General features: G+C 50.2%; 1 protein-coding gene across 4 annotated transcripts in view; it reads left to right on the forward strand.

The window, feature by feature from the left end:
• CNTFR (ciliary neurotrophic factor receptor) overlaps positions 1-24,109 on the forward strand; it is a gene marked incomplete at its 3' end in the record, with an annotated part of 197,725 nt that overhangs the window by 119,853 nt on the left and 53,763 nt on the right. For all 4 annotated transcript variants that reach the window (XM_084224802.1, XM_084224801.1, XM_084224799.1 and 1 more), the window contains one exon: positions 21,680-21,910. In XM_084224802.1, coding sequence (XP_084080928.1) covers positions 21,680-21,910 — 231 coding nt within the window. The remainder of the gene's footprint in view (positions 1-21,679; positions 21,911-24,109) is intronic.

Below are 24,109 nucleotides of genomic sequence, written 5' to 3' on the forward strand. Positions count from 1 at the left end.
GGTGTTCTCTGGATTTGCTGTGTAGGAGATGGTTTGTACATTCACACCGGGCTGTGTGTTATGTTTGTAGACATCTGTGTAGGTTTTGGTTGTTGTGCAAATGCAGTTGAGTTGAGGTGACTGGATTCAAGAGGTGTGATGGGGTGGCCTTGTGCATCCATCCTAAGATGGCTCTGCAGGAGTGCTATCTGCAAATATATATTCATAAGTATATCCTCTCCTCTCCTCTCCTCTCCTCTCCTCTCCTCTCCTCTCCTCTCCTCTCCTCTCCTCTCCTCTCCTCTCCTCTCCTCTCCTCTCCGCACTATCAGAGTGTCCTTCAGTCATGCATTAAGTGATGTGACAAACATCTGTCATGTGTTGTTTGTTTTTGCACCCATTCCCCAGGGTGAGTTGCGTGTGCAACAGAGTGATCTGGAATTTTTGTAATCGCCAGGGCACAGGCAGTGGCTGGGGAAGGCAAGGTCAAAGGCACTGACAGTGTGTGCAGAGTGGCTGGCTGGGAGGCTGGAAGTGGTGCCTTCTTCCAGGCTCAGGCTGGGGCCAGTTCAGGAAAAAGCTCTGTCTTCTCATTATGTAGCACCTTCCTGCCTCCCGTGACACCCCCTTCTGCCTCTGGCCAAGTTTTGCTCTCAGCACTGGCACTTTATCTCCAAGTGGCTCCTGACAAGGCCTTATCAGTGTTGTCCTCCCCAGGACACCATCCTGCATTCTGTGAGTCTCACCTACATTCGTCCACTGGAGATGAATGGACTTGTGTTTGGCTGCATAAAACACGTGCTCCTGCCGAGGGAAGGCTCGTATATTAACTGCTCTGGACTCTGTGCGTGATGGACTAATCCTTTCCGTTATATACATCAGCCCTCGTGTCACTGGCAAACTTTGCCAGCAACAGTTTTATGTTGCCTCCAAGATAATTGATAAGACGAGTGATGAGCAATTGGCCAAAAACATATCCCTGTGGGACCACAGTGGGAACACCCTCCTGCAATGATGATTCCCCATTAACAATTAATTCCCCATTAGCAATTACATTTTTTAATCCTTCCTGTTATAACTCTGGATGCTCTCATTATCCAGCTGGCTGAAAATACCAGCCTCACTCCAAACTGCAGCCCCATTCAGCAGAGCCTGCTTAAATCATTCTGAAGGCTGCCGTTCAAGGGCAGGCATCTGCTCTTAGCCTCCTCTTGCTCATTGCTGCTCACAGCTAAGCTAGCCCAGGCTCATAGCCATCCTCTGGGAACCAGCATTTTACCAGTGGGATTTCTGCATCTGCTGGGGGTCAATCTGCTGGCCCATCCCGTGCTGGCCAGAGGTACAACCTGGCTATAATTCAAGTTGCCCTCTGATGCCTTTAGTAGGAAGGTCCGTCATCTCCACCCTTGAGCATTCATTACTGTAATGGTTTTCCCACTGCCTCCCCATCTTCCCTACCAGCCCACAGCTGCAGGGAAGCAGAAGAGACAGCAACCCCACCTGCAGGGACAGCCCCACTGCAACCTGCTGGACTCTGCTGCACGCTGTTAGGGTGCTTAAGAGCCCATCAAGTTCTGGAGTCTCTTTTATTGCTCTAATCTTCCCTGGTGAAGATGAGCCTGTCTAAGAAGATCCCCAGACCCAAACAGGTGTAAACATCTGCATCCTCCCCTTCCCATTTCTACCCCTCTGTCTGTTCATGAGCACCTGGCTTTATTTTTCTTCTTTTCCACCACAAGATGCATCTCCCGAAAGGTTCTCTGCCTGCAAAATAAAAGAAAACAGCAAAAATAGCCCTGGGTCCTGGAACAACTTTTTCTATTACTGGACAGCCCCCTGAGCTCCAGTAGATTTCCTGCCCAGACACAGAGTGAATTACGGCCAAGCTCTAGGCAGCTGACCTTGTGGTCAGCCAGAGCACAGGCTTGCTAATAAATGTGGTCAGCCCCTACCGCAAACAGCCTATTTTTAGTGCCTGTGCTTTCTTGCCCACTGCCTCATCACTCCACAGGTTCCAGAGCTGAGCGTCCCACAGGGGTCCAGCCAGCAATACAGGATAGCCCTGTCAGGAGCACATCCCAGGCTTGCTCCTCTCTCCTTGGAGCTGGGAAATCAAGAGGGTTCATTTCCACACGTTGTCTGTTAATTTTGTGCTGCAGCCAGTCGCTGGAGCGTGGCACAGGGTGGCCTGCCCTGCCAGGACACACTGCTTGTGCCTGTCAGACAGGGATTGGAGAGCTCACAGCTCTTACCTGTGAGTGGAAAATAGCCACAGGTCAGCAATAAGATTGATATCCTGTTGTGCTAAGTGCTGTCGGATGCAGGAGGTGAGATGTTCTAGAAGTGCAAGTGGGGGAGAGAAGGGAGGGACAGGAATAGAGGGACTGGCAGCTAGGTGAGAGGAAACACAGCTTGATGGTTCAGGGCTTTGAAGTGTTGCTTTTTGCAAGTCACCAAAGTTTGTGGACGTTATGAAGAAGCTGCCTGCTTTCCATGTTCAATTCTGTCTGGAGTCACTGGAACTGAATTTGCCACTTTCTGGAAATGGAAGTAGTTGTTTGAAATGGAGCTGATGAAGTTCTGGAATAAAGTGGAGATCTGTCCCACATGAGCTGTCCAAGAGCTTGGAAGGAAACCTAGCTGGCAATATCTGTGATGCTAGCAGAAAAAGGGAACCCTTCCCAAAAATAGGTCTTGTGTATTGAATCAGATCACAAATCTGCAAAAGAATCAAAAACAGAAAATAAAAAAGAAAACACAGCTTTAGAGGGTGGATCTATCAGGCTTTGTACAAGCCTGTGATCCCACAAAACCTGTGAAAGTAGTTCATGTCTGTGGTGAGAAGAAGAAACTGCCAGGAGGATCACAGTCTGCCAGGACTCATTAGTTCTGCCAGTATTAAGGAAAAACATGTCTCAGTAGTTTCTTAGGCTTCATTACACATCAACAGACAACGGAGGAGAAGGAATGGGATTTGTAGTCCACCACCCAGACATCTGGAGAAGCTTCAAGTGGAGGATTACTGCTAACACAGGGCAAAGCTGCCACAGCCCCAGGGGCAGGGGCAGGACCTGCCAGGCTGTGGCTGTGCAGAGGGGGCAGAACTAAATTTGTGGATCACCTACATAAGCCAGAGAGTCCTTGCCAATAAATCCTTGTTGAAACCCAGTGCTTAGCAAGGCCTGCTTGTTGGGAAGAGGCTGTGAGGAAAGGTTTGGATTTCCTTCTTGGCATGGCATCATCCTGCTGTATGGAGCAGGAGCATGGCTTCCTCTGCTGACATGTAATGGTAGGTGGACACATTGCCACAGCAGCTGGGACCCCCCCAAAGGTTGATAGAAGCCAAAATCTTATTTTCACAGATTTTCAGCCCTTGGGAAGCTGAGGTTTAGCCCAGCACAGAGGGAATAGCCATGGGCCTTGTTCTTTACATGAGCACTGACAGCTGAAGAAGAGCTGTGTCCTGTCGAGCACTGAGCTCCTTTTGATGGGGGAGCAAGCAATCCTCGTCCTTTCCTTACATTCTCAAAGGTTTGCAGAAATGGAAGATCACATAAAACTGTGACAGGTGGAGTGGAAACCTTCAGTGCTTCAGGGATTTGGCTTCAATTAGCCTCCAAAACCTTGGAAAGGTCTCACCTCAGAAGTCACATGTGGCCATCACAGTGAACCAAATATCTCATATTTCCAGAGCAGCCTGCTCCACCAGCCCATGTGTCCAACAGAACTTGGACTGAATGTAACGCTCATTATTTATCCCATTTGAAGAGTTTCCAGTGTCTGAAGTCCTGCATGCTCTGAGACTGCAAAGCCAATTTCCAGTCAGGCTCAAAGAGCAAAATGTGGCAGCCCTGGGGGCAGCTCTGGGCACCATTTGTAGGAGACCACAACATCAGCAGTGGGTGCTACCAATCCTCCTCAGTCACAGTAGCTGTGGGAGGCAGAACCCAGGAGCAAGAACTCAGGAAAGGCTGAGACATTCAGGTCCTGCACATCTACCTGTAGTGTTGGGCATGGAATCACTTGCTGCTATCTTCAGCCCACCTGTGACACATCTGGGAACAAGCAAAGCCCTGGATAATGTGAACACAGGCACAGCAGGACATTGAGTACAAACATGTGCTTCCTCAGGATTTTCTGGGGTGGGAACAGAGCAAAGATACCATGGAGCATATTCAGGAGTGCAGACATCCACAAACCTCTAATAACAGAGTCCTTGGTGGGGTTAATTTCTCTGAGCAGACGCTGTGCTTCTGTGGAAAGGGAAATACCAGATTCCTAATCAGGCCAGGAGATGCTGGAGTGTAAAAAGTATACAGAACAACTTGCAAGATGTGCAGTCTGTGCTGTGGATGAAAAGAGCGTCTTTCAGGATAAGTGGTCTTGGGCAGCACTAAATGGGGTGGATCCATGCAGAGAAGCCAATATAATTGTGGCATATTAAAAGGAGAAAGAGAAGAAGGATTGAGGAGGGGCGGTGGCAGGCTCGTTACAGAGGGGAAAAGCAATGTGTGTCACCTTGTAATGGCTGCTCCTGGAAGGCCCATCAGGTGAAGAAGTGAAGTGAAACCACAAGGCAATTGACAGTGATGGAGGCAGGAGGGGTTACAGCAGTATTAGTCCTGTATGAACCATTGATCTCTTGGTGTACAATTTGCTGGAAAAGACTGCTATACAGGCTCAGCTGATAGCAGGTGCTAATTGAAGCCGAGCAGTCTGGAGCCTCATTGCACTGCCTTCCCTTGATTAGAGCAACACTGGGGAGGCTGGTGCTGGGGAAAGGGATTTGTGGGTGTGATTCAAGCACGGGGATAAAACAGCCTTCATCTCTACTTAAGAGACAAGAGGAAGGGGATAGAATATTCTCCGTACCCAGTTGTGTGTACCTCTATGCAGGGAGTGTCCCTGGCAAGGCACATCCACTTCTCAGTTCAAAATTCCCCGTGGATGGGGCAAAACCTCACCTCAGGGTGCACACAGTTGACAGAAAGGTAATGCCTCTCATTCCAGGTTCCATACACTTGACCTTCCTATCTTTTTTTGGGTTTGCAAAGCCTGTAGCATTTCCCCCAGAGCGCACCTGTGTTAGCAGATTTGTGTCATTTGCCAGTAGCCAGGCTCTTCTTAGTTATCCATTCTGGAGCTTTGCAAAACAGCCAGAGGTCTACAGGGCTGATGCTAGAAAACACTGACCTGCAAGTTTGGGAGCCTGTAGGATTTCTGCCAGCCAAGACCCCTGTGATTTGTAGGGAGAGGAGAGCTGGCACCATCACACTGAGGGATTAACTGGGATGCATAAGCAGGGCTGCAGCATGTGGCCTATCTTGCTTGATTCCTGCTGGATGCGCTGAGGTGTTGTGAGGTATGCCCATGAGTGCATGCATTTCTGATGTCCAGGTCTTGGGTGTGCAGCTGAAAAACAGCTCTGCTCACAGAGGGATGGTGGGGAATGGATGCCCTGCTCTTCCAAAGTGCACTTCTGCTTTCTGGAGAAAAGTCCAATCCATGCTCAGCTGGTCTCTGCCTCCCACAGGGGCCCTACACCCACTGCTTCCAGGATCCAAAGTGAAATAAAACCAGGGAAGTTGGTGAGCATCCCTCACAGATGTAACAGAGCTCCAGAGGGAGATCAGGGTCTCATCCTTGCATGTGAGTGGCATGAAGGCAAGCTCACAACAACACCAGCTGAAAACCAGGGTGGTGCAGAGCGTACACACAGGGCTCCACCGCTGGGAGCTTGTCCTCATTAGCCCCACATCCATTCATCCATCCAAGTGAGGATCTTCTCCAACCAGGTGGTTGAGCTCTGCTCATCATCTGCATTGCTTATGCACAAATCCTCTCCCAGAGGGAGTGTAAATTGAGCCTGGAGTGCTCTGAAAGGGATTCTCATCCACAGCCGTGAACTTGAGACTGCGCAGGATGAGTCACAGAGAGCCTCTGACTCCAGCCAAACCACGAGCCCTGGCAGGTTGGACTCCACTGAGTTTGTGGCTTGTCTGAGCTGTGGTGTGGTAGCTCCAGCTGACTGGATGCTGTGCAAGGGGGAAACTGAGGCACATGGGAGTGAGAGTGTGTGAAATCCAGAAGCCAATGTCTGTCTGTCTAGTCCTCTCCTGCGATTTCCCATGGGAAGCCTCCATGACTGGCTATAACCGTGAGCCTGGAGACCTGCCACAACCTGTGCCAGCTGCTGGGACAACTGGAGAGGGCTGGGTGCAAAGTGATGAAAATCCAGTGATGCTGCTGAGGAGTGGTGGGAGGCTGTTGAGCCCTGAAGGAGCTCCTGTTGTTGCAAGGCTGTGTAGGATTCCATAGGATGCAGCAAGGCAGGAGACTGGTGCTCATATTCATGGCACAAGTTCCTGTGCTCAGCAGACTTGAAAAGTAATTTTACCTTTGTGGTGGAAAGCAGAGGGTCTTGTGTTTTTCCTTTGTGTGAGGATCTCTCAGTGTGGCATAGTGGAGGGGCAGATCAGGAGTTGGGATTCCCCACTGGTCCCTCCTCACTCTCAGGGCATCACAGAAGCCCTTTTAGCAGGGTTAGGAACCACAGCCACAGGCTCACCTTCTAGTGGGCTCCAGTACTGCTCCCACTGGTGCTCCACAGAAGTCCATTCACTCTCCTGGGACTCTGCCCTCTCTCCTCTGCTCTCAAGGAGCCTCCCCATCTTTAACACCCAGCCCTTGCCTTCATCTCTCCACTCTGGGCACTAAGGCAAAGGACTTTGCTCCTCCTTGGTTTTGGAGGGTGCTTGTGCTCTGTCTCTGGCCCCACACAAGCACCCTCCTCCTGGCCTTGGCTGGGTGTAAAAGCTGTGCCAGCTCCATGGTTGCTGTTGGCAGACAGCCTTTAGGGATGCCTGCAGGATGCCTCACTGCTGATTTACAGCTGCAGCTCACCGGGGTCTGCCCCAGCTCAGGGGACTCCTCCAGCTCTCAGCTCTGACACAGACAGACATGCCTGTCCATCCCTTCTGGTTTGCAAAGAAATTTTCTGTTGTTTTCAATGCAAGTTGCTGGAGGCTGATCCTCGCTTTTATGGAGTGTGAGCCCTGAATATTCAGGAAGCAGCACTGAAGTTGGTGTGACCATGGTTGGCAGGCTCTGGCCCTTAATTAATTAGCATTGATTGTACTTCCAACAGTGGAGGAGGGAGCTGCAGCTCAGGGAAGCAGTGAAGTGTTGCAATATAATCACTGCAGCTATTTCCACACTGCTGGTTGGTGCTCTTCAAAAGTTACCTAGCTGCTGCATTGGCAGCATGGTAGACAGAAAGGAAAATCCCAGGGGGAACAGTAGCAACACAGGACTTTGGAAGCTGTCATTTTAGAGGAAACATCTGTCTGTCTGTCTGTATGTCTGTGCAGGGTTGGAGTTTTTAAAATTTGTTGGGTTTTTATTTTAAAAATATTTATCTAGTTATTTGTTTGTTTGTTTTCTGTTGATTGACAGTGCCTTAGCTTGACTCAGCCTTATAAAAGGTGCTGTTCGTGTCTCTTGCATGGCAGCAGGGTCAGTTCATCCCTGGGCTACTAAGAAGTGCTGTTTAAGAAGTGGGATGTGCCTTATCTCACAGGAAATTTGGAGCAGGTTGCAGGGTTGGGTCAGTGACTTTAAAGTGGAAGTGCCTGCCCCCTCTGAGCAAGATACCCCATGGACAGCCCCTACCTCTGTGCCAGTGAACCCACTCCCTCTGCAATCTGGGCAAGTCTGTTCCACTGAGCTCTCTCAGTCCGCGGGCTTTTGTATCCATGATGCATTTCTTTCCCCATATTTTTGCAATTTTATTCTTGGCAGCTCCAGAGAGGTGGGCCTGAGCATCCTTCTATTGATCTATGAGAAGGACTTTGGGATGCAAACCCAGAAGGAATACTTCAGGATTTAGGTAGACAGATTTAATCCCTCCACATTCTTCATCCTGCCCTAAATCACAGCTCCAGAATGAAGAACCTCACAGTGAGAGCCCCCATGAGCACTCACAGCTCCTTTAATGCTGTAACCTGATGTTGCAGACGTGTCTCCCAGCCTGGTGAATACTGAACCCTCCTGAAAACACTCAGTGCCTTTAGTTTGGGATGTGGCATGGGGCAGCAGCTCCCAGGCTTGTCCCTGCACAGCGTGCTGGGCTGTGACTGGTGCTGCCAGCTGGGACCGTGGGGGCCTTCCTTTCCCAAATAACCTGTGTGTGCAGACGCCTTGCCAGGATTCTGGAAAAGCCGTGCCAGGGCTGGGTGAGGGGTGGGAAGTGCATGTCAGCAGGCAGAGACCTTTGAGTCAAGCCTGGTAGCAGAAGGGATTAGTGGGTACGGGCTGTTGGGTGATTTAATTGTGTTTTCCTTCCTCCAGTGAGTTTGCACCATTTTTCTTAACTTGCTTAGCCCCGAGGAGTTTTTTAGTGTAACCAGTATTTATGGAAAGCTTTTTGCTTTGGTGCCTCACAGGGAGTCACTGGTGTGCACAGCAGCAGCCGTTCCACAGCCCCACAAGCCACCCCTGCAGTGCCCCAGTGCTGGCATCCCAAGGGCCATACAGGGGTCCCAGGTGGATAAAAAGGCACAGCTGAAGTTAATTCAGTGCTCTGTGGTTTTGTATTTCAGCAGGGTCAGGAGAGCCCGACCGAACCCTGGTGTCGATGTACCAGGTGTCGTAGGATCACAGGGAAGGAGGAAAACCAGAGCTCAGCTCTGAGGAAAACAGCTCAGCTGGGCCAGTCACTTTATCTGCTCTGGGGACTTCTTCTCTGTGTGTAAGACAGGGAGAACGATGCTCTCCTCATTTGTCTCACTCGGCTGTCAGATCCTTGTGGTGGGAGCTGTATCTTGCTGGGTGCCAGCAGCAACCAGTGGATGACAGTGTGGCCATCCACAGGGGGCTGCAGGCACTGTGATGGTGTGAGTGCTGAGGAAGAGCTGCCTCCATACCCTGTGCTGGAATCCTGTGCTTCCCATGAGGGGCATCTCCATCAGGGAGTAAAGCACTGGCTGCCAGTCTGTCCTGGGCAAAACTGATGGGGAGAATCCTCAGGGGGCAGTTTTCTGTTGGGCATTAAGTCCCATCAACATCCAAAAGTTTTACAAAATCGTATTTCTCTGTCGGGGGAGATAAAAAAGAGATGAAGCGTAGTTGAAAGAAAGTTTGTATTTTGTCTGCAGTTTGTCTTTTTGGTATTTTTCAGAAATGGTTAGGTTCTTCACTTTGAATTGACACCCCCTTCCCTTAAAAAACCAAATGTTTTGCAAAGCCTTTTGTACAACTCAGTATAGAAATTTTGAAAAAAACCCCGACACCCTAAAACACATGAAAACCTATGGTTTCCTTATGAAGGAAGGAACTTGGCTGTTTCGGTGGGTTTTTTTTCCTCTTTAGCAGAGAATACTTGTAAATTTCGGCTTTCTCCCTGGCGGAGGCAGAGCAGCATTTCCAACTTCGTGGCACCCTGAGCCTGCCCTGGCCGTGCCGGAGCTGCGGGGCGGATCCTGGGGCAGAGGGGGAATCTCCTCTCTCCCATCCCCGCTCCCGTGGCCGCTCTCCCGGTGCCGTCTGCAGCCGCTCGTCCTGGGTGGGCTGCAGAGGATGCTCTTATTGCTGTGCTCCAGTTTTTCTCTCCATATTCTCAAGCTGGAGGTGGGGGAAGCACGGCTTGCTGCTTGTAGCTGCTTTCCATGCGTGTGTGCATAGATTTGCACTGATTTTCTCTCCTCAAGGACTTTCTGGTATTCCCCCTCACAGGCAGAGCATGTGGTTGTTTGCAGGCTTCTGCCTCTGGGCAATTTCCTCCTCCTCATTACTACCCTTCAGTCCCTCATCCCTTATCCTCTTCCTGATGGAGACAGTCTCTCACAGCCGACTCATTTCAGAGATGTTTTTTTCACTGCCGAAGCCAAGATTTTTCTCTCTCCCATTGCACTTTGTCTGGAAATGGGAGGAGGAAGCAGGTTTTGGGTTTGGTTTGGGATTTTTTTTTCAGCAATAAATAATTTCTGAATGCTGAAGAGGCAGGAGAGTGAAGCTGGTGTTAGGCTACATTGAAATACTCCATTTGTTCTGGGAGTCTTTTTCCACCCTCCTCCAGAAAGCTTCCTCTAGTGTTTAATTTTAAAACAAGTCACTATTATTTTTTGTTTTCTTACTTTCCAGAGGAGATTCCTCTATTATTTTGGCTTGTCTGGAGATTTCTATGTACACCAGAATTTTTTTCCTTGGCTTTTCTTTCCTCTTTGATTTCTTTTCGCTGGGGTTAAAAGCCCCAAGTCAGCAAGGTACTTAAACACATGCTCAAAGTTAAGGCCTTGCCTAAGTGCTTTGCTGACTTGGAGCCAAAGATATTTTCTCAAGTCTTTTAAATGCTTCAGAACCTGAATTCAAAACGTTTTACAGAAATTCCAGATTTCAAGTATCTCGTGTGCTAATAATAATTATAATTCAGTACTGCCTTGAGATGACTGGAGCTCTGGACATAGCGAGCTTCTGAATAGTCTTACTTTCAGAAAACATGCCTCCCTAAAATCTTCTGCTTCAAACCCAAGAGCTCTCCAGAGAACAGGGCACACTTACTTGTATTTCAGTCAATGAAACATAACTGGCCTTTTAGCTGTTGTTTTGCAGTAAAACACTGATAGCTTTTAAACACTTATAGCTTTTAAATTTAGGAAATAGTGCACAATTTGTTCAAGAATGAATGTCTGCTCCTGAACTAACATTTGCTTATTATCCCCAACAAAGGCAATAAAAAACCTGCACCAAACTGAAGACTTTCTGACATGGCAGGATCAGTAATTGGAGGTTAGGAGATGATCTGAAAGGCAGACTGGCCTCCCAAAAGCAGCGCTGCTCTCTGCTTTAGTCAGATGGATGGCAACAAAAGTGATACGGAAAGGGAACAGGAGTGGGTAAACAGGCAGGAAAAGGCTATGTCAAAGAGGAGGAGAGGGAGGAGGAGAAGGAGAATGTAATTCTAGAAGCAGAGAAGCCTCAAATATCAAATAGAAATTGCAGGATGTTTTTTGGGGGGTCTGCATGATGGAGCCATGAGGGTTCTGCATGATGAGGCCACCAGCCAGCCAGTGGGAGCTGCTTTGGAAATTCTCAGCTGCTTAATGAAGAGCATCTTCTTCACAGGTTTTGGAAAGGGTCCTGGACATTGGTGCTTAGGGCATTAACAAGGGAGCAGGGCCAGGCAGGAACCATCTCAGTTAATAAGCGCTCAGGGAGTTACATGCTCCCTCCTCTGAAAGCACTCTGTGATGCTGCTGAGAACGGGACCAGCCCTGCTGAAAGCTCCTGGCTCACTGGCCTCGTCTTAAGCTTCTCTGTCCTGAGGTGGTGTGATCTCCTCTGACCTTCTGCACTGTGCAGATAGATGAACGGGATGTATCCAATCTATGATTCTGTGATATGTGCACATCTGTTGGACTAATGATCTTCAGAGGTCCCTTCCAGCCCATTCCACGGTTCTATGATCTGCACAGGAAGGCATGCCCCAAAGCACTGAGCACTTTCAGTACCCTGCTTTCTCATGGATCTACTTCTTGCTTCTGGGATCTTCCATGTAGTGTGCAGAAAACCCTACCTGCTCTCTGTCTCTCCTACCTGCTCAGAGACAAATCCAAAAGACACTGCCACCTTCAATGGCTCTCTGACTACAGAGTAATTTCTAAATACTCACATAGCCTGTGGATTTATGGGAGTCCTGAATAATGCTGACCCCCAAGAGGAGTTCAGAAACCGTTTGGGGACCACAATCCTGCAGTTATGACCTCCATTGTTCAGATACACTTTCCATCCCTTAATCAGAGTCCCAGCCTCATTCAGCCCCAGCCTGGAGCCTGTCTCCGAGCTCTGCTCAAGATCCAGGAGCTCTGTCCTGGGGTCCTATTGTGTAGTCTGTAGTGCTCCATTAGCTATACTCAGCAATTTATTTTGTGTCTCTGCTGTAAGTAACATTCTTCCCCGCATGCCATGGTTCTGATATGTGCCCATCTTTCCCCCCAGCAGATGCTCTGTGTGATGGGTGGGCTCCAGCTCTGCTGGATGTGACACAGCTCAGCATGTGCAGGTGATCCTTTCCAGGCCTGGCTTTGCTTGAGGATCCTTCAGAGTGAAAGGCATCAAATGTGAATGTAGTATCTTGTTATTACCAATGCAAATCCTGAGCCTTGTCTTAGTTCTTAATACAGCCCCTACAGGGGAGAGAAGATGAGTGCCTTATTTTTAATATTGTTTTGAAATCAGCACCAGACTCCAGATATGCAGGTGTTACTTGGAGGAGTGATGGTGACTGGGTCAAAAAAACCCTCAAACTTGGGAAAATGGTTCCCATTTTATCAGAGTCTATTCTTCTCAACCTCTTCACTGTGCTGCCCTGGCAGCAGCTCAGTTCCCCTACTATTCTGTAGCCACATGCACGAAGAAAATCTTGGTGTTGGTGAAGGGGGAAGAAACCCCTCTTTTGGGAAGAAACAAGGCCTGTGGTGTAGCCTTCAGTGGATGTACAGGTGGAGAGAAAGGTAGTGGTGCTTTTGTTGAGGGCCCCAGGGAATGCCCTGTTCCCCATGTCTTGGTGCTACAAGCTGCACCCCTGTTTTGACTTCTCAGTCCAGCTTCGGTGATGCTTTTCAGTCCTGTCCCTGTGTGCACTGCTCTCTGTGCCTCCTCCCTGTGGGGCTGAGCAATAAGGAGGAGGATGAACCCCCAGTACCTGTGTTTAAAAAAGCAGAGTTTTTCCATCCTCAGGCACAGAAGTTCATGTGTTAAGTTGTAGTTACCCCAGCTTCAAGCCCAGCTGCTGCCGATCCACCCAGGGGCGTGAGCATTACATCTGTAAGGGAAAGCCACTGGCCTACAGCAGGCAGAAACCAAGCCAACAGACAGACAAAAAGAGCCTGAGGGGCTGAATTTTAGAGCTATTAAATGATTAAATGCAAGGGGAAAAAAAGTTAATTTAGCATCGCGGTTGTGATTTTACACACCCAAGAGCCTGGAAATTGAGAGCTCTGCTTCTCACACAGGGATCGTAACTTGGCACTGCACAGATTGTACAGTATGTAAAATTAGACTGGAGAAATAGTAAATATGCTGCAGGGACCAATACTGTCTTGGCAGAAGGAGGATGGACTGAGTGGGACCCAACAGGTCTTTTACGCCTCTGACTTCCATAATTCTGTGCTAATAAAAAAACATTGCACAATGCCTGATGCTAATCCGCAGCCCTGAGTGGGGTGAGACGGGAGCTGGGTTGTTGTGTGAACAAATAGCAGTCGCCCCCGGTGTATTTGAGTGGAGCTAGGCTGCTGTTTGAGGGCAGGCGTGTGGGCACTGGCAAACAGGGATGGGGAGGTGTGTGCTGTGCACAGGGCTGGAAAGGCAGGCTGAGGTCAGCGGGGGGTGAGGCGCCCCTATGTCTCTATCTAGCTCTGCCCCCACCTCCTCCTCCCCAAACCTCAGTAAAAAATACAGGCATCTTCATGCTGTTGCTGGACCACAACGAGCTCTTGTTTTTACGGCTCTGATTTGGGCACCTAATTCTGAATTGTATTGATTTCCCCCTAAACAGCATTGAAAAGCCTGATCTAAGCACTCTTCTGTGGCTTAGAGTTATTTGTCCTGTCTGCATGAAAAAGCAGGACCAAAAAACAAGCCTCTAACTCACCCATGGTGCTAGCACCAGTCATTTGGCAGAGAAGGCTGAAGGCTCAAGTGAGCCCAGCTTGGAGGATACTGGTGGGATTTTCCTGCTGTGTGCTGGTTCCCCTTAGTGCCATTCCCTCTGGTGTTTCAACACCTTTCCCTCTGTACCACCCCACATGCTGGGGCAGCCTGATGAAGTAGAGGGAACTGGAGGAGTTGCTGGTTTGCCAAGCAATTGCACTTCCTCAAGATGAGTCATCCCAAGCTGACTCCACAAGGAAGCCAAGTGGGCAAGGTCCCATTCAGCCTTGCCTTAGGATGAAAACAGTGTCACAGCTCAGCCAGTTGCAGCAAGGAGAGCACTTGGAGTCCCGGGGAACAGAAGAGCTGGGACAGACATCCAAGCGATGGCCTTACAAAGACCGTCTGGGTCAACACGTGAAATCAGGACCCCTCCTGGGATGCAAGACCAAAACCTCCTGTGGAAAAAACCTTAAAAGACACGATCACCAGCCCAAAAGAATCCAGACCTCTCTGTTGTAGAGCTGCTGAGACAGAAAAGCAGAAGTAGAAGCATCCGCTCCTGGTCCCAGCTGTGTCAACGCAACGTGATCCAGGAGAGAGGTACACAACCATTGCAGATGGTGTGCACCAGCCTCAGCACCCTCGGGCAGAGCTCACCCCTACCCTGAAGCCATGGGAAAGGACAGCTTCTTTGTGGTCTCCTGCCCATGCATGGCTGAGGAGACTCTCTTAGTGAGGCAGGATGGATTTGGTTGCTGCTCTCAGTTTTGCTTGACCCCTGTGACCAGGGATAAGTTATGCTCGTGGCGCCACATCACTGTACAGCTCCTACTACTCCCAGCGAGAGCTGGGCTTGATGGTGTGCAGGAAAACAAGGCTGCCTCTGACACAGAGCCCTTCTGGCTTGCAGCCAGGAGCACTGCCAGTGTGGAGCTCTGGGCTGATGTGATTTGGCAGGTCTAGAGAGCTGCTAGAGGAGCTCTGTCCCAACAGGGGTGTGATGAAAAGGCAGTAGTACCAGGACAAGACACAGATATAATCAGGCACAGAGAGAACACCCTCTGCCTTGGTGAGATCCCACTCAGACCCGACCACAGCTGTTGATTCAGCCAGTTTGATGATATGATACAAGCAGAAAAATGACACTAAAGTTACTTGTCTGCTAAGTCCCCATCCTCCTACAGTCCCTGCCAGCCAGGGCTCCCCACTGGCCAGCAGCTCAAAAGACGTGGGGAGCTGCTGCATCCCATGGGCTGAGCCAGTCCTGCAGCAAGGACTTGGCCCTCACTTCTGCTGTGAGACTGGGTGTCTTCTGCTTCCAGCAGTGGGTCTCTGTTCTGTGGTTTCCTGCTGGGTTTAGCACTGTGTTTTCTCCCCAGGAGGGGGCTGATTCTCTGCCACTGCACAGCCTTGCTGGCTCTTGTGCATGAGTGATGCAAGTGATGGTGCTGCCATCCTGTCTGCTCCTGACATCTGGAGTGGCATGTCAAGCTCACAGCAGGGCAGGCATCACACCTCTCCCCTGCTGGACCATCAAGTCCAGGAGGGAGCCCGTGGGTTGGATTATCATTTGAGACAATGGAACATTTGACAGTAAAAGTGTCCCTTCATTCTCAGAAAGTGCTGCATTAAGGCCCACGGGAGAGGCACCAGTCTTGTGCAGCTGAGCAGCCAGAAGGGCCATGAAGGCCCTGGTCACTCCACCATGGACAAACCCAGCTGGGTTTGGGCTGCAGCTCTCCCAGGGAAGGCAAAAGGGGAGGCTGGTGCAGAGCTGGAGCAGAACTTCTGCAGGAGCATCGGGGCTTTGCCAACGCCCACAGGAAGATGTTTTGTGGTCACATCCAGGCTGAGGGAAGAGGTTTTCCTGCCCTGGATCCTGCCCTGAGCTGAGCATGTCGGAGGGGTCAAGTCCCTCCTTCACAACACTCCTGAAGCAAACCAAGGTCTGCTCCCAGGCTATGGGGGTGTGATTGAGTACAAGTCCTTTAGCACCCATCTGTTATCTCTTAATTAAAGTTTCTTTCTAATTATTTTTTCTTGTCAAGAGCAAAGCTGCTGACACCAGGGATTTACCAAAGTAGAGCAAACAAATGCGGTCTCTGCTTTCTGCAACTCTTCATTAATGGACAAAATTAACTTGGAGCAGTCCATATCTTTGGCTACATCGATGATACTTAATTATGCTTGTTTCCTTACAAAGATATATCCAGTTTTAAATCACTTGTGGAAGAAGTGCCTCCTTAAGCATGAAATTTCTTCTCCTTGAAAGAAGATTTCTGCTGGCAAGAAAAGCTCTGCAAAGACCAAGTGGCATCACAGGGAACAGATGTGAGATTAAGAGTGGGGTGTGCTTTGGGAAGATGGTGTCAGGAAACCCTCTCCATGGCCAGGGGCTGCTTCATCTCAAAAAGGACAGGCTTCAGGGGCTGTCAGACTGCACAGAGCAGTGGAGCCACTGGCATTCCTTGGACACAGTTGGTGCTGCTCAGGCCAGTGAGCAGCAGTGGGTCCTGAAGCAAGGGAGAGGCCATAGGATTTGCCATTACCCCATCCCATGGCTGGAGAAAGCCAGGAGCATCCTCCCACAGAGGCTGGCCAGGCCACCTCTCTGTCTTCTTGCCCTCTCCATCCTCTGGGGCTCTGTGCTCCTCCTGTGGGCTGATTAATCTCATTTATCATGGGAAGTTGAGGAATGAAAGACCCTTCTGGTTTATATGCTTGGAAAGCTCTTGGCATAGCCCTGGCACTGTGTAAATATTAAATGTGTAATTTATTCTGTACACAGACAGCTAACTAGCTGCTGAGACCATTATTTGTGGCTGGTTTCTCAGCTGTGGGAGGGACATATGAAGGCCAGTGGGGTGATGTGAAGGCCTCTGTCCAAGGACATGCATGTGGTGCTCTGTCCCACTGCAAAAGTGCTCCATGTCCTGTCAGAGAAAGTGGGCACCTGGCCTTTCTCACGGTGTTGGTTTCATCAGCTGCAAAAAAAGGGCAGAGCCAGAGGCTGTGGAATCTGCACAGCGCTCTTCCCTCTCCCCAGAAACGCTGCAGTGTCTTTCTTTTGCTCATTCTCTGCTTACACAAGCCACAAACCTGCAGTGCATTTTGGCAGAGCGCTCAGAGGGAATATTTGTCCCAGTCTGCCTGCAAATGGCTGTGACAGCGAGGGTGGTTTTGGCCCTGTGATTGTCTGCTGGATGTTGTCTTGCCACAGGCCCTGGCTGAAAGACCCCCATTAAAGGGCTGTGGTGAGCACTGGTGCCAGGAATGCAAGCTGTCCTCTCCACTTCCTCTGCTCGCTGTCCCAGTGACCCCTCAGGCGTCTGGGCACAGACCCCGGTGCCACGTCTGTGGCTCCACACATGCCAGTGCCCAGCAGCATTCCTGCCATGCCTGGCAGCTGCCCATGCTGGCTGGGTGGGAGCCTCAGCTGGAGCAAAGGCACAGGAGTGGAGATGGGAGGTCCCAAGAGGAGTTCTGCTTCTTCCTAGCACAGTGCATGCCGGGGCAGTGCTCACCTTTTTGCAGGATTTTCTTGTGCTGTTGCCCTTCCAGTTTCGATGTAGGTCAAGATTTCATGAAAGAGGAAAATGAGGATGAGGTTTCTATTGGATTTCCAGCTGGATGGGTTTGGGAAGCTTAGAATCTATTTCCATGGGCCCCATGTCTCAGCTGCTTTGTCTCATTTTCCCTCCACATCTCTCTGCTGAATTGCTGTCTGGTGTCCTGTTGATCCCTGTTGCAGTTGCAGGACCTATCAAGCTGCCACTCATCATTGCTAGTGCAGCAAAGTAGCTCACAGCTCATTTCACCAAGCTGCCCAGGTTCATTACTAGAATATGTATGTTTATCCCACAACTAGAAGCTCTGTATGTTTATTCCCATCTTCCCTCCACTGCAATTTTGCAGAGATGTGGGTAAAGCTGTAATTTCTCCCATTATGCTTCACCACGGCTCCTTTCTAGATCTGGCACTTCATGCTGTGCTTGGCAGGTGTGCTGTGCCTGGCAGAGGATGTGGCCCTTAGTGGGCTTGGATGCTGAGAGGCATGCTGAGGTTGGGGTGCAGCCCCTCTAGGGTGACATCCCAGCCTTGTGATGTCACCTGACCCAAAGGCAGCATGCTTTGGAGAAGCAGGGTGGTGTAGGCGCAGGGCAGGGCAGCATCTTAAAGTGTCAGTTCTAGCCAGTGATCACATCTGTGTTGCTGGGAAGGAATCTTTGGAATTGTCTAGTCCAGTGTCCCCCTTGGAAAAGCTCTGTCCTCAGGCAAAAGACCAGATCAGCCATGGCTTTGTCAGCAGAGCCCTGACAAACTCCATGGATGAGAATCCCCCCTCTCTGTGGGTACGTGTCCCAGTGCTGTGTTACCCTCCAGGAGAATAAATTATCCTCCATGTCCAGCTCGAAGCTTCCACCAGGACACTCCTGTCACCAGCTGATATCCATCCAAGAGGGCTGGCTCTGCAGGACAGGCACCATCGTGGTCATTGATCCCATGGGTTACCGGTGAGTGACACGGTGACCAGGAGTGTGGACAAACCTCCCTTCCCTCCCTGTTCAAGGGAGCTGTGGAGCTCTGGGTACATTCCTAGCCTGCAGAAAGTGGGGGGTCCCAGTAGGGCTCTGGTCATCCCTACTCATCCCCATCCTACAGCAGAGCTGCTGTTCTCAGTGGAAGACAGGCTTCTCCAGTATTCCAGGGGAGCTGTCCCCATGGTGCCCCATCCCAGAGGGGCTGCCACACATCTAATGTCACTGTGGTTGGGTGGGACTCCCACACCTGGCATGGGACAAGGGAGGATATGAGGACTTATGTCTGCTCCACTAAGATCCTCAGCAAACCCCTAGCCTCTAGCTGTGCTTTGGGTTTCTCCTTCATCAGGAACCTTAAATCATTGCCTTGGAAAGGAGCTTTGCTTTCAAAGACCTGTCTTCCAGGAATGGCTCCCTCAGCCCTTCTGGATGAACGCCAGTGTGTTTGTACTGTGTTTAAGGAAATTACTCAAGGTGACTTTTTTCCTTCCCAGCTTAGTCCTTCAGCCACTAGCTACGGACAAGCTCTCAGACACAGTCCTGAGAGGCAGAGCCGAGCATCCCAAAGCTTTCCCCCCGTCTCAATCCTTCTCTGGAAATAAGCACCAGGCAGGCTGGAGCCAGGCAAGGGTGGCAGGTCTGTGGATCCATCACTGCACTGAGCCTTTCTCCATGCAAGGCTGGTGGGTGGTGCAATGGTGGGTGTCAGAGCTCCAGTGTCTCCGATGAGCAGAATTCCAGGTGTAAGGACAGGATAGTCAATGGTCATGTGAGCCAACAGGAAAGGGGAAGACAAAACCTCTTTACCTCATGCAATAGGTAAGAAGAAGAACTTAGAGAACTTGAGTAAGATGCTTGAATCCTTACTGAAACTCCGATATCTGTATTTATCTATCCACGCATGTGCCTAGTCATCTGTCTGTCCATCCATTCATCATCCAACCATCCATCCACATCCAGAGCCATTCAAGTAGCCAGCCATCCACCCAACACCACTCGCACTCACTGTCCTTCCATGCTTCCTTTCCTCCATTCCATCTATGCCGGTCCAGCCTGCCATCCATCTGTCTGTGGTTACACACATTCATCCATCCACTGTCTTCTTCCACTTCTGCCTGCCTATCTGTCTGCATATCTGGGTCTGTTCCAGCTACCCCTCCTCACACAGATGCTTCATTTTAGATGTTCTTCCATCTTTCTGCCTGTCAGGACATTCTCCCAGCTTTTCTATAACCCTTTAAATACATTTTTCTGGTCAGCACAGTTTCCCAAAGGTTTTCCATCCTTGGCTTGTGTCAGAAATTGTCCTGGGGCATCCCACCAGCAACTTACTCACAACAAACCAGGTTTTCCTTGTCCTTAGCACCCCCTTTCCCAGCAGGGATAATATCCCCAAAGGGGCTCTATTCTAGTCACAAGCAGGTATCCTGCTGAAACCTGCCAGATACCCCTCCAGAGCCAGCCTTGCAGAGGGGATAAGGATGTGGCCTTAGGCACAAGGAATGCTGGATCATATCCATGTGGTCCCACCTACCAGTGGGACCCAGGAGCTGATGTCTGGAGGAGGGAGAAAAGAGAGGAGAAACCTTGGAGATGCTTATCCCATCTGTCTCCACTATCAGCTGTTTGCAATCTCCCAAGGCTCACTGGGCAGCTCAGTGTTTTAGGCCATCTTCTGCTATGAATTAATTTACTCACTGTTCCCCCCTCCAATGTTGACATCAACAGCATCTGATGGATATAGATTTCTGTAATTTAATCACAATTCGTGCAAAAAAAAAAAAAAAAGGCCACTTTCTATTGCTTGTCTTGCTTTCCCTTATTTTATTAGGAGAAAGAGCAAGTAGTCCTTCTCTATTTGTCCTCTTCATGTCACTCGTCATTGCTAAGGTGTCTGTCACGTCTTTGTTTGGTTGTCCCCTTTTATGGATAAAGGGTTAGAGTCTACTAAAACATCTTCACATGGAATCTGTTTCAAGCCTTAGCTGTTCTTGTTTCCTTCCTTTGCCCTGCTTCCAGGGATACTGTGCTCATAACAGCATGGGGACAGGTTTGTTCATGGCTTTTGAGTTACAGTGCTTTCCGTTTTGAGTTTGAGTTCTTGGTTACCACTGAGCTGATGTTTTCAGGGAAGGGAGTGTGATGACTCCAGGGTGGGTTTCCGTGGAGTCTGTGGCACATTTGAAACCATGAGTGTGTAGGGGAAGGAAGGCTGCATGCATTCCACTGTGCATTAATCAGCACAGGGTGACTGCCTGGTGGTCTGCACCGTGATGTCCTTCTGCAGCACTTTGGAGCCCAGCTGGGCTTTGGCTGCCCTGACAGCCTCAGCAGCACTCTTTCTCTCTGCCCTGAACCCTTTTACCTGTGAGTTACGAGGGTGTTGGGCAGATCTGATCCAGCTTGGATCTCCATCAGACTTCAGCAGGGACATGTTCTACTGCTACATTTGACAGCTTGTTTTCACCTTTGGTCTCAGGACTTTGGCTTCTATAAATCCTCACAAGGACTTTCCCCATGTGTCAGTGCTGCTTAGTTTCCTTGGAAGGCACCTTGTCAAATGTGATTTTGAAGCCCAGGAGAATTTTGAGAAGTGAACCACCCTTGTCTGTGCACAAAGGCTTGATGAAGACTTGAAGGAACCTCATCCCCATTCATCCTCCCGTCCTGCTTCACCCTGTGTCACGCACATGCGCTCATGTGGTTTTATCCTTGCCACATACAGCTCAGCACAGCCAAGTATAGCAACACAGGAAATATTCAGTTGCTAAGGATCATTAATGAATGTCAGCTCCAGCTCCTGTCCAGAAACCTGAGAAAATTCAATTAGGCAGCTGGTGCCCAGTGAGCTGTGTTGCCCCACTCTGTTACATCAAACAGCTCAGCAAGCATCATGTTATTGTGGAAAGAAAAGAAAACCCAGACAGGAGACAAACAGCACTGCATGCACCAAGCAGCTGTGCCTTTCCACAGCGCAGCACAGTTAGGTTGCAATCCTCCTGCCTGGTTTACTGGATAGGGAATTGCAAGGAGAATTACCTACTTCCCATCTGTGCTAGTATATACGTGGAGTTTGCTGGTGACAAATCCTGGGGCTGTGTCATCTCTCTGCTGGGAGTTTCTGATATACATGTTTGGTTTGTGTCCTGTAACAAGTCACCTGGACACATGACTGGCAATGTCTTGTGTGTCTGGCCATGCTGTGGGGCATTTGGCTGGTGAGCCATACGTGCAGCCCTGACATGTGTTCACCATAGTGAAGGTGAGAGGAAGCCATCCTGTGGGTGGAGGTGGTCCATGATCCTCTGGTATTTGTGAGCCGGTCTAAAATAAATTATGGCCAGGGACAGGAGCAGAACTTGGGCTTCCCTGTCCACCAGCAAAGTGTCATTCCACACCCCAGTCCTTCTCTTTACTTCCCAGATGGGAAGCCAAGACCTTATTCCCAAGGCAACTGCGCTGAGGGGCTCTGAGCTCACCTGTTTTTCCCCTTTTCCTTCCCACAGAGAGCCACACCCAGTACGAGCGGGTAGGTGCAGACGTGACCATGAAGTGTGGCTCCATGGACTGGGACGCAGCCGTCACCTGGACAGCCAACGGCACCGACATCGACGAGTCCCACCTGAACGGCTCCTACCTGATCCTGAAGAACGTTGACCTGTCGCAGAGCGGCCAGTACTCCTGCTATGAGGGCTCCTCCTGGCACCTCAAATACCAGACCTACCTGAGGGTGGGAAGTGAGTATCCCAGCACGTCACATTGAGGGGGACAGTCTCTGCTCCCGTACGGAGTCCCCACAGCCCCCGCTCCCGCCATGCCAGCCCCTCTGCTTTCTGTACATTGGGTTGTCCGCTGCACACTGCTGTATGAGGTCCTCATGGCATGCTAATCCCAGCTGGAATCAGCCACGCTGCCCAGGCTTTGGATCAAAGCTAGTAGATTAAATGATGCCTCAGGAATCATTTGAGAAGGGACGTTGCTTCCTGCTCCAGCCCTGTGACACAATAACCATCTCTGTAGGTGGAAAGAGCTGTTGGACAGGATTGCAGTCAGACTGGAGAAGCCCTGGCTGGGATTACAGCAGTGTGGTTGTTTCAGAGGAGCAGCCAAAAGGTGTTGCAGGGTCCTGGGTGCACAGGTGTGCTGGAGGACAGCTGCTCATTCCCCAGCATTTTGCGTATCTCCGGCACGGGATGCGCTGATTCCTGGGCCTCAGTGGGGGAGATAAGAGTTGTGCTGTATTTCACATGATGCTGAGAGCTGATAGCAGCTGTGTGTTTTGAGGGCTGCTGTGTTTGCACAGCTGATAGCAACTGTGTGTTTTTCAGCACAGCATGTGCAACTGGCAGCCGTGGGTGTCTGGGAGCACCAGCCGGCATAGATGGCTGTGGGACGGTAACTGTGATTCCTAGCTGGGAACCCTGCCATCCAGGGATGTGTCATGTAGGTGGCTGTATGTTCCCAGGTTTGGAAGACACAGCAGAGTCTTTCTCTACTCTTTATCTCACCTTCTGCACCTGGTATCAGAGCCAGGATGGTGTTTCCATCCTAGGCCATGCTAGGATGGAAACACCACATGCATCCTAGGGACAGAGCGTTACAGGAGGGTCTGTGTAAGCCCTGAAAATAAAGCATGAGGGTTCACTGCACCTAGAGATTTGAATCTTAGAGATGCTCTACAGTGTCCAACTCATTTTAATGTCATGTGGGATGGATCCTGGTGTCTGGGCCAAGGAGAAGGGATGCTGGAAGGACCTGGAAAGCAATGTGAGAAGCAGATAAGGGGAAGCAGTCAGCACAGGGCAGGGTTTACACCAGTGAGCGGGTGTGAGAGCTGGGAGCATGGCAGACAAAAAGGCCACTGCCGCTGCCTAACAAATGAGTCGGGAACTTTTTAGCTGCATTGTGCTCAGGAGGTGTTCACAGCTAGTTCAGAGCCAGAAAAGGCAGGTGCTGGGTCCAGTGCAGGCAGCAGCACAAGGAGGTTGTGCAGTTCCTCTGCTTGGGCATGTGCTCACCAGATCACATCTGGGGAGAGGTCCCAGGCTGTGCCAGTGCACAGAGGGCTGCAGCCCAGGCTTGCAGGAAACAAGGGGAGTGGGGAGACATCCACAGCCTCCAACCACCTCCTCTGCAGCTGTGGCATCACTGTGATTTTGCAATGGCTCCTCCATCTGCTAAGCACTTTGCTAATAGTAATCCCTGTCAATCCGCTCAGGGGCTCGTGGGAATTGCTCAGCGTTAGAGCCCAAATCCTGCTGTTCCCTATTACTGTGTGTTCCCATTTGCTGGAGAGTCACAGCCCCCTGAGCAATGGGCAGCTGAGAAGCCCAGTTGGACACTGCTGAGGACACCAGCCCCCAGAGAGAGGGTGACAAATAAATAAACAAGTGTCTGGCGTTGTTAACACAATTAACTGTGCAAGGAACTAATCAGGTGAGACGCTTTTAGTGGTAATTAATTTAACTGTCTGGATTTTAATTTAATGCTCTCTGTGAGGTTTCTCTTCCCAGCACTGCACACCCAGCCCCTGCCTCCCCCACCCCAGCCTAAGTGTCCTGGCTCTGCTGGAAATGATTGATTCCCTGGAGGTGTGAAGATTCATGCAAAGGAGTGGATTTGGGAGCATCCCGGCAGGGACTGGAGACGGGTTTGGGCATGTAGGTGGAGATGAGTGACTTGTGGGAGGTTTGCAGCATGGCCCTGTGATAGCATGGCTGCTGCTGGTGAGTGCATTGGGAGCCCAGACCTGGGATTTCAGGCATCTTGGACTTATTTTGTTTCAATTGCATGGGAAATTAAATGAAAACAGGCCTGTGCCTGCATTTTTCTCTTTTGCTGGGGCAACAAGAAAGATGACTGCAGCGAGAGTGAGGGGCTGGGGCTGCACGTGGAGAAGTGCTGGGGATCTCATTAAATAAATGATGGTACCCGGA

Source organism: Fringilla coelebs (assembly GCF_963513975.1).
Source record: "Fringilla coelebs genome assembly, chromosome: Z".
Classification (NCBI taxonomy): Eukaryota; Metazoa; Chordata; class Aves; order Passeriformes; family Fringillidae; genus Fringilla; species Fringilla coelebs.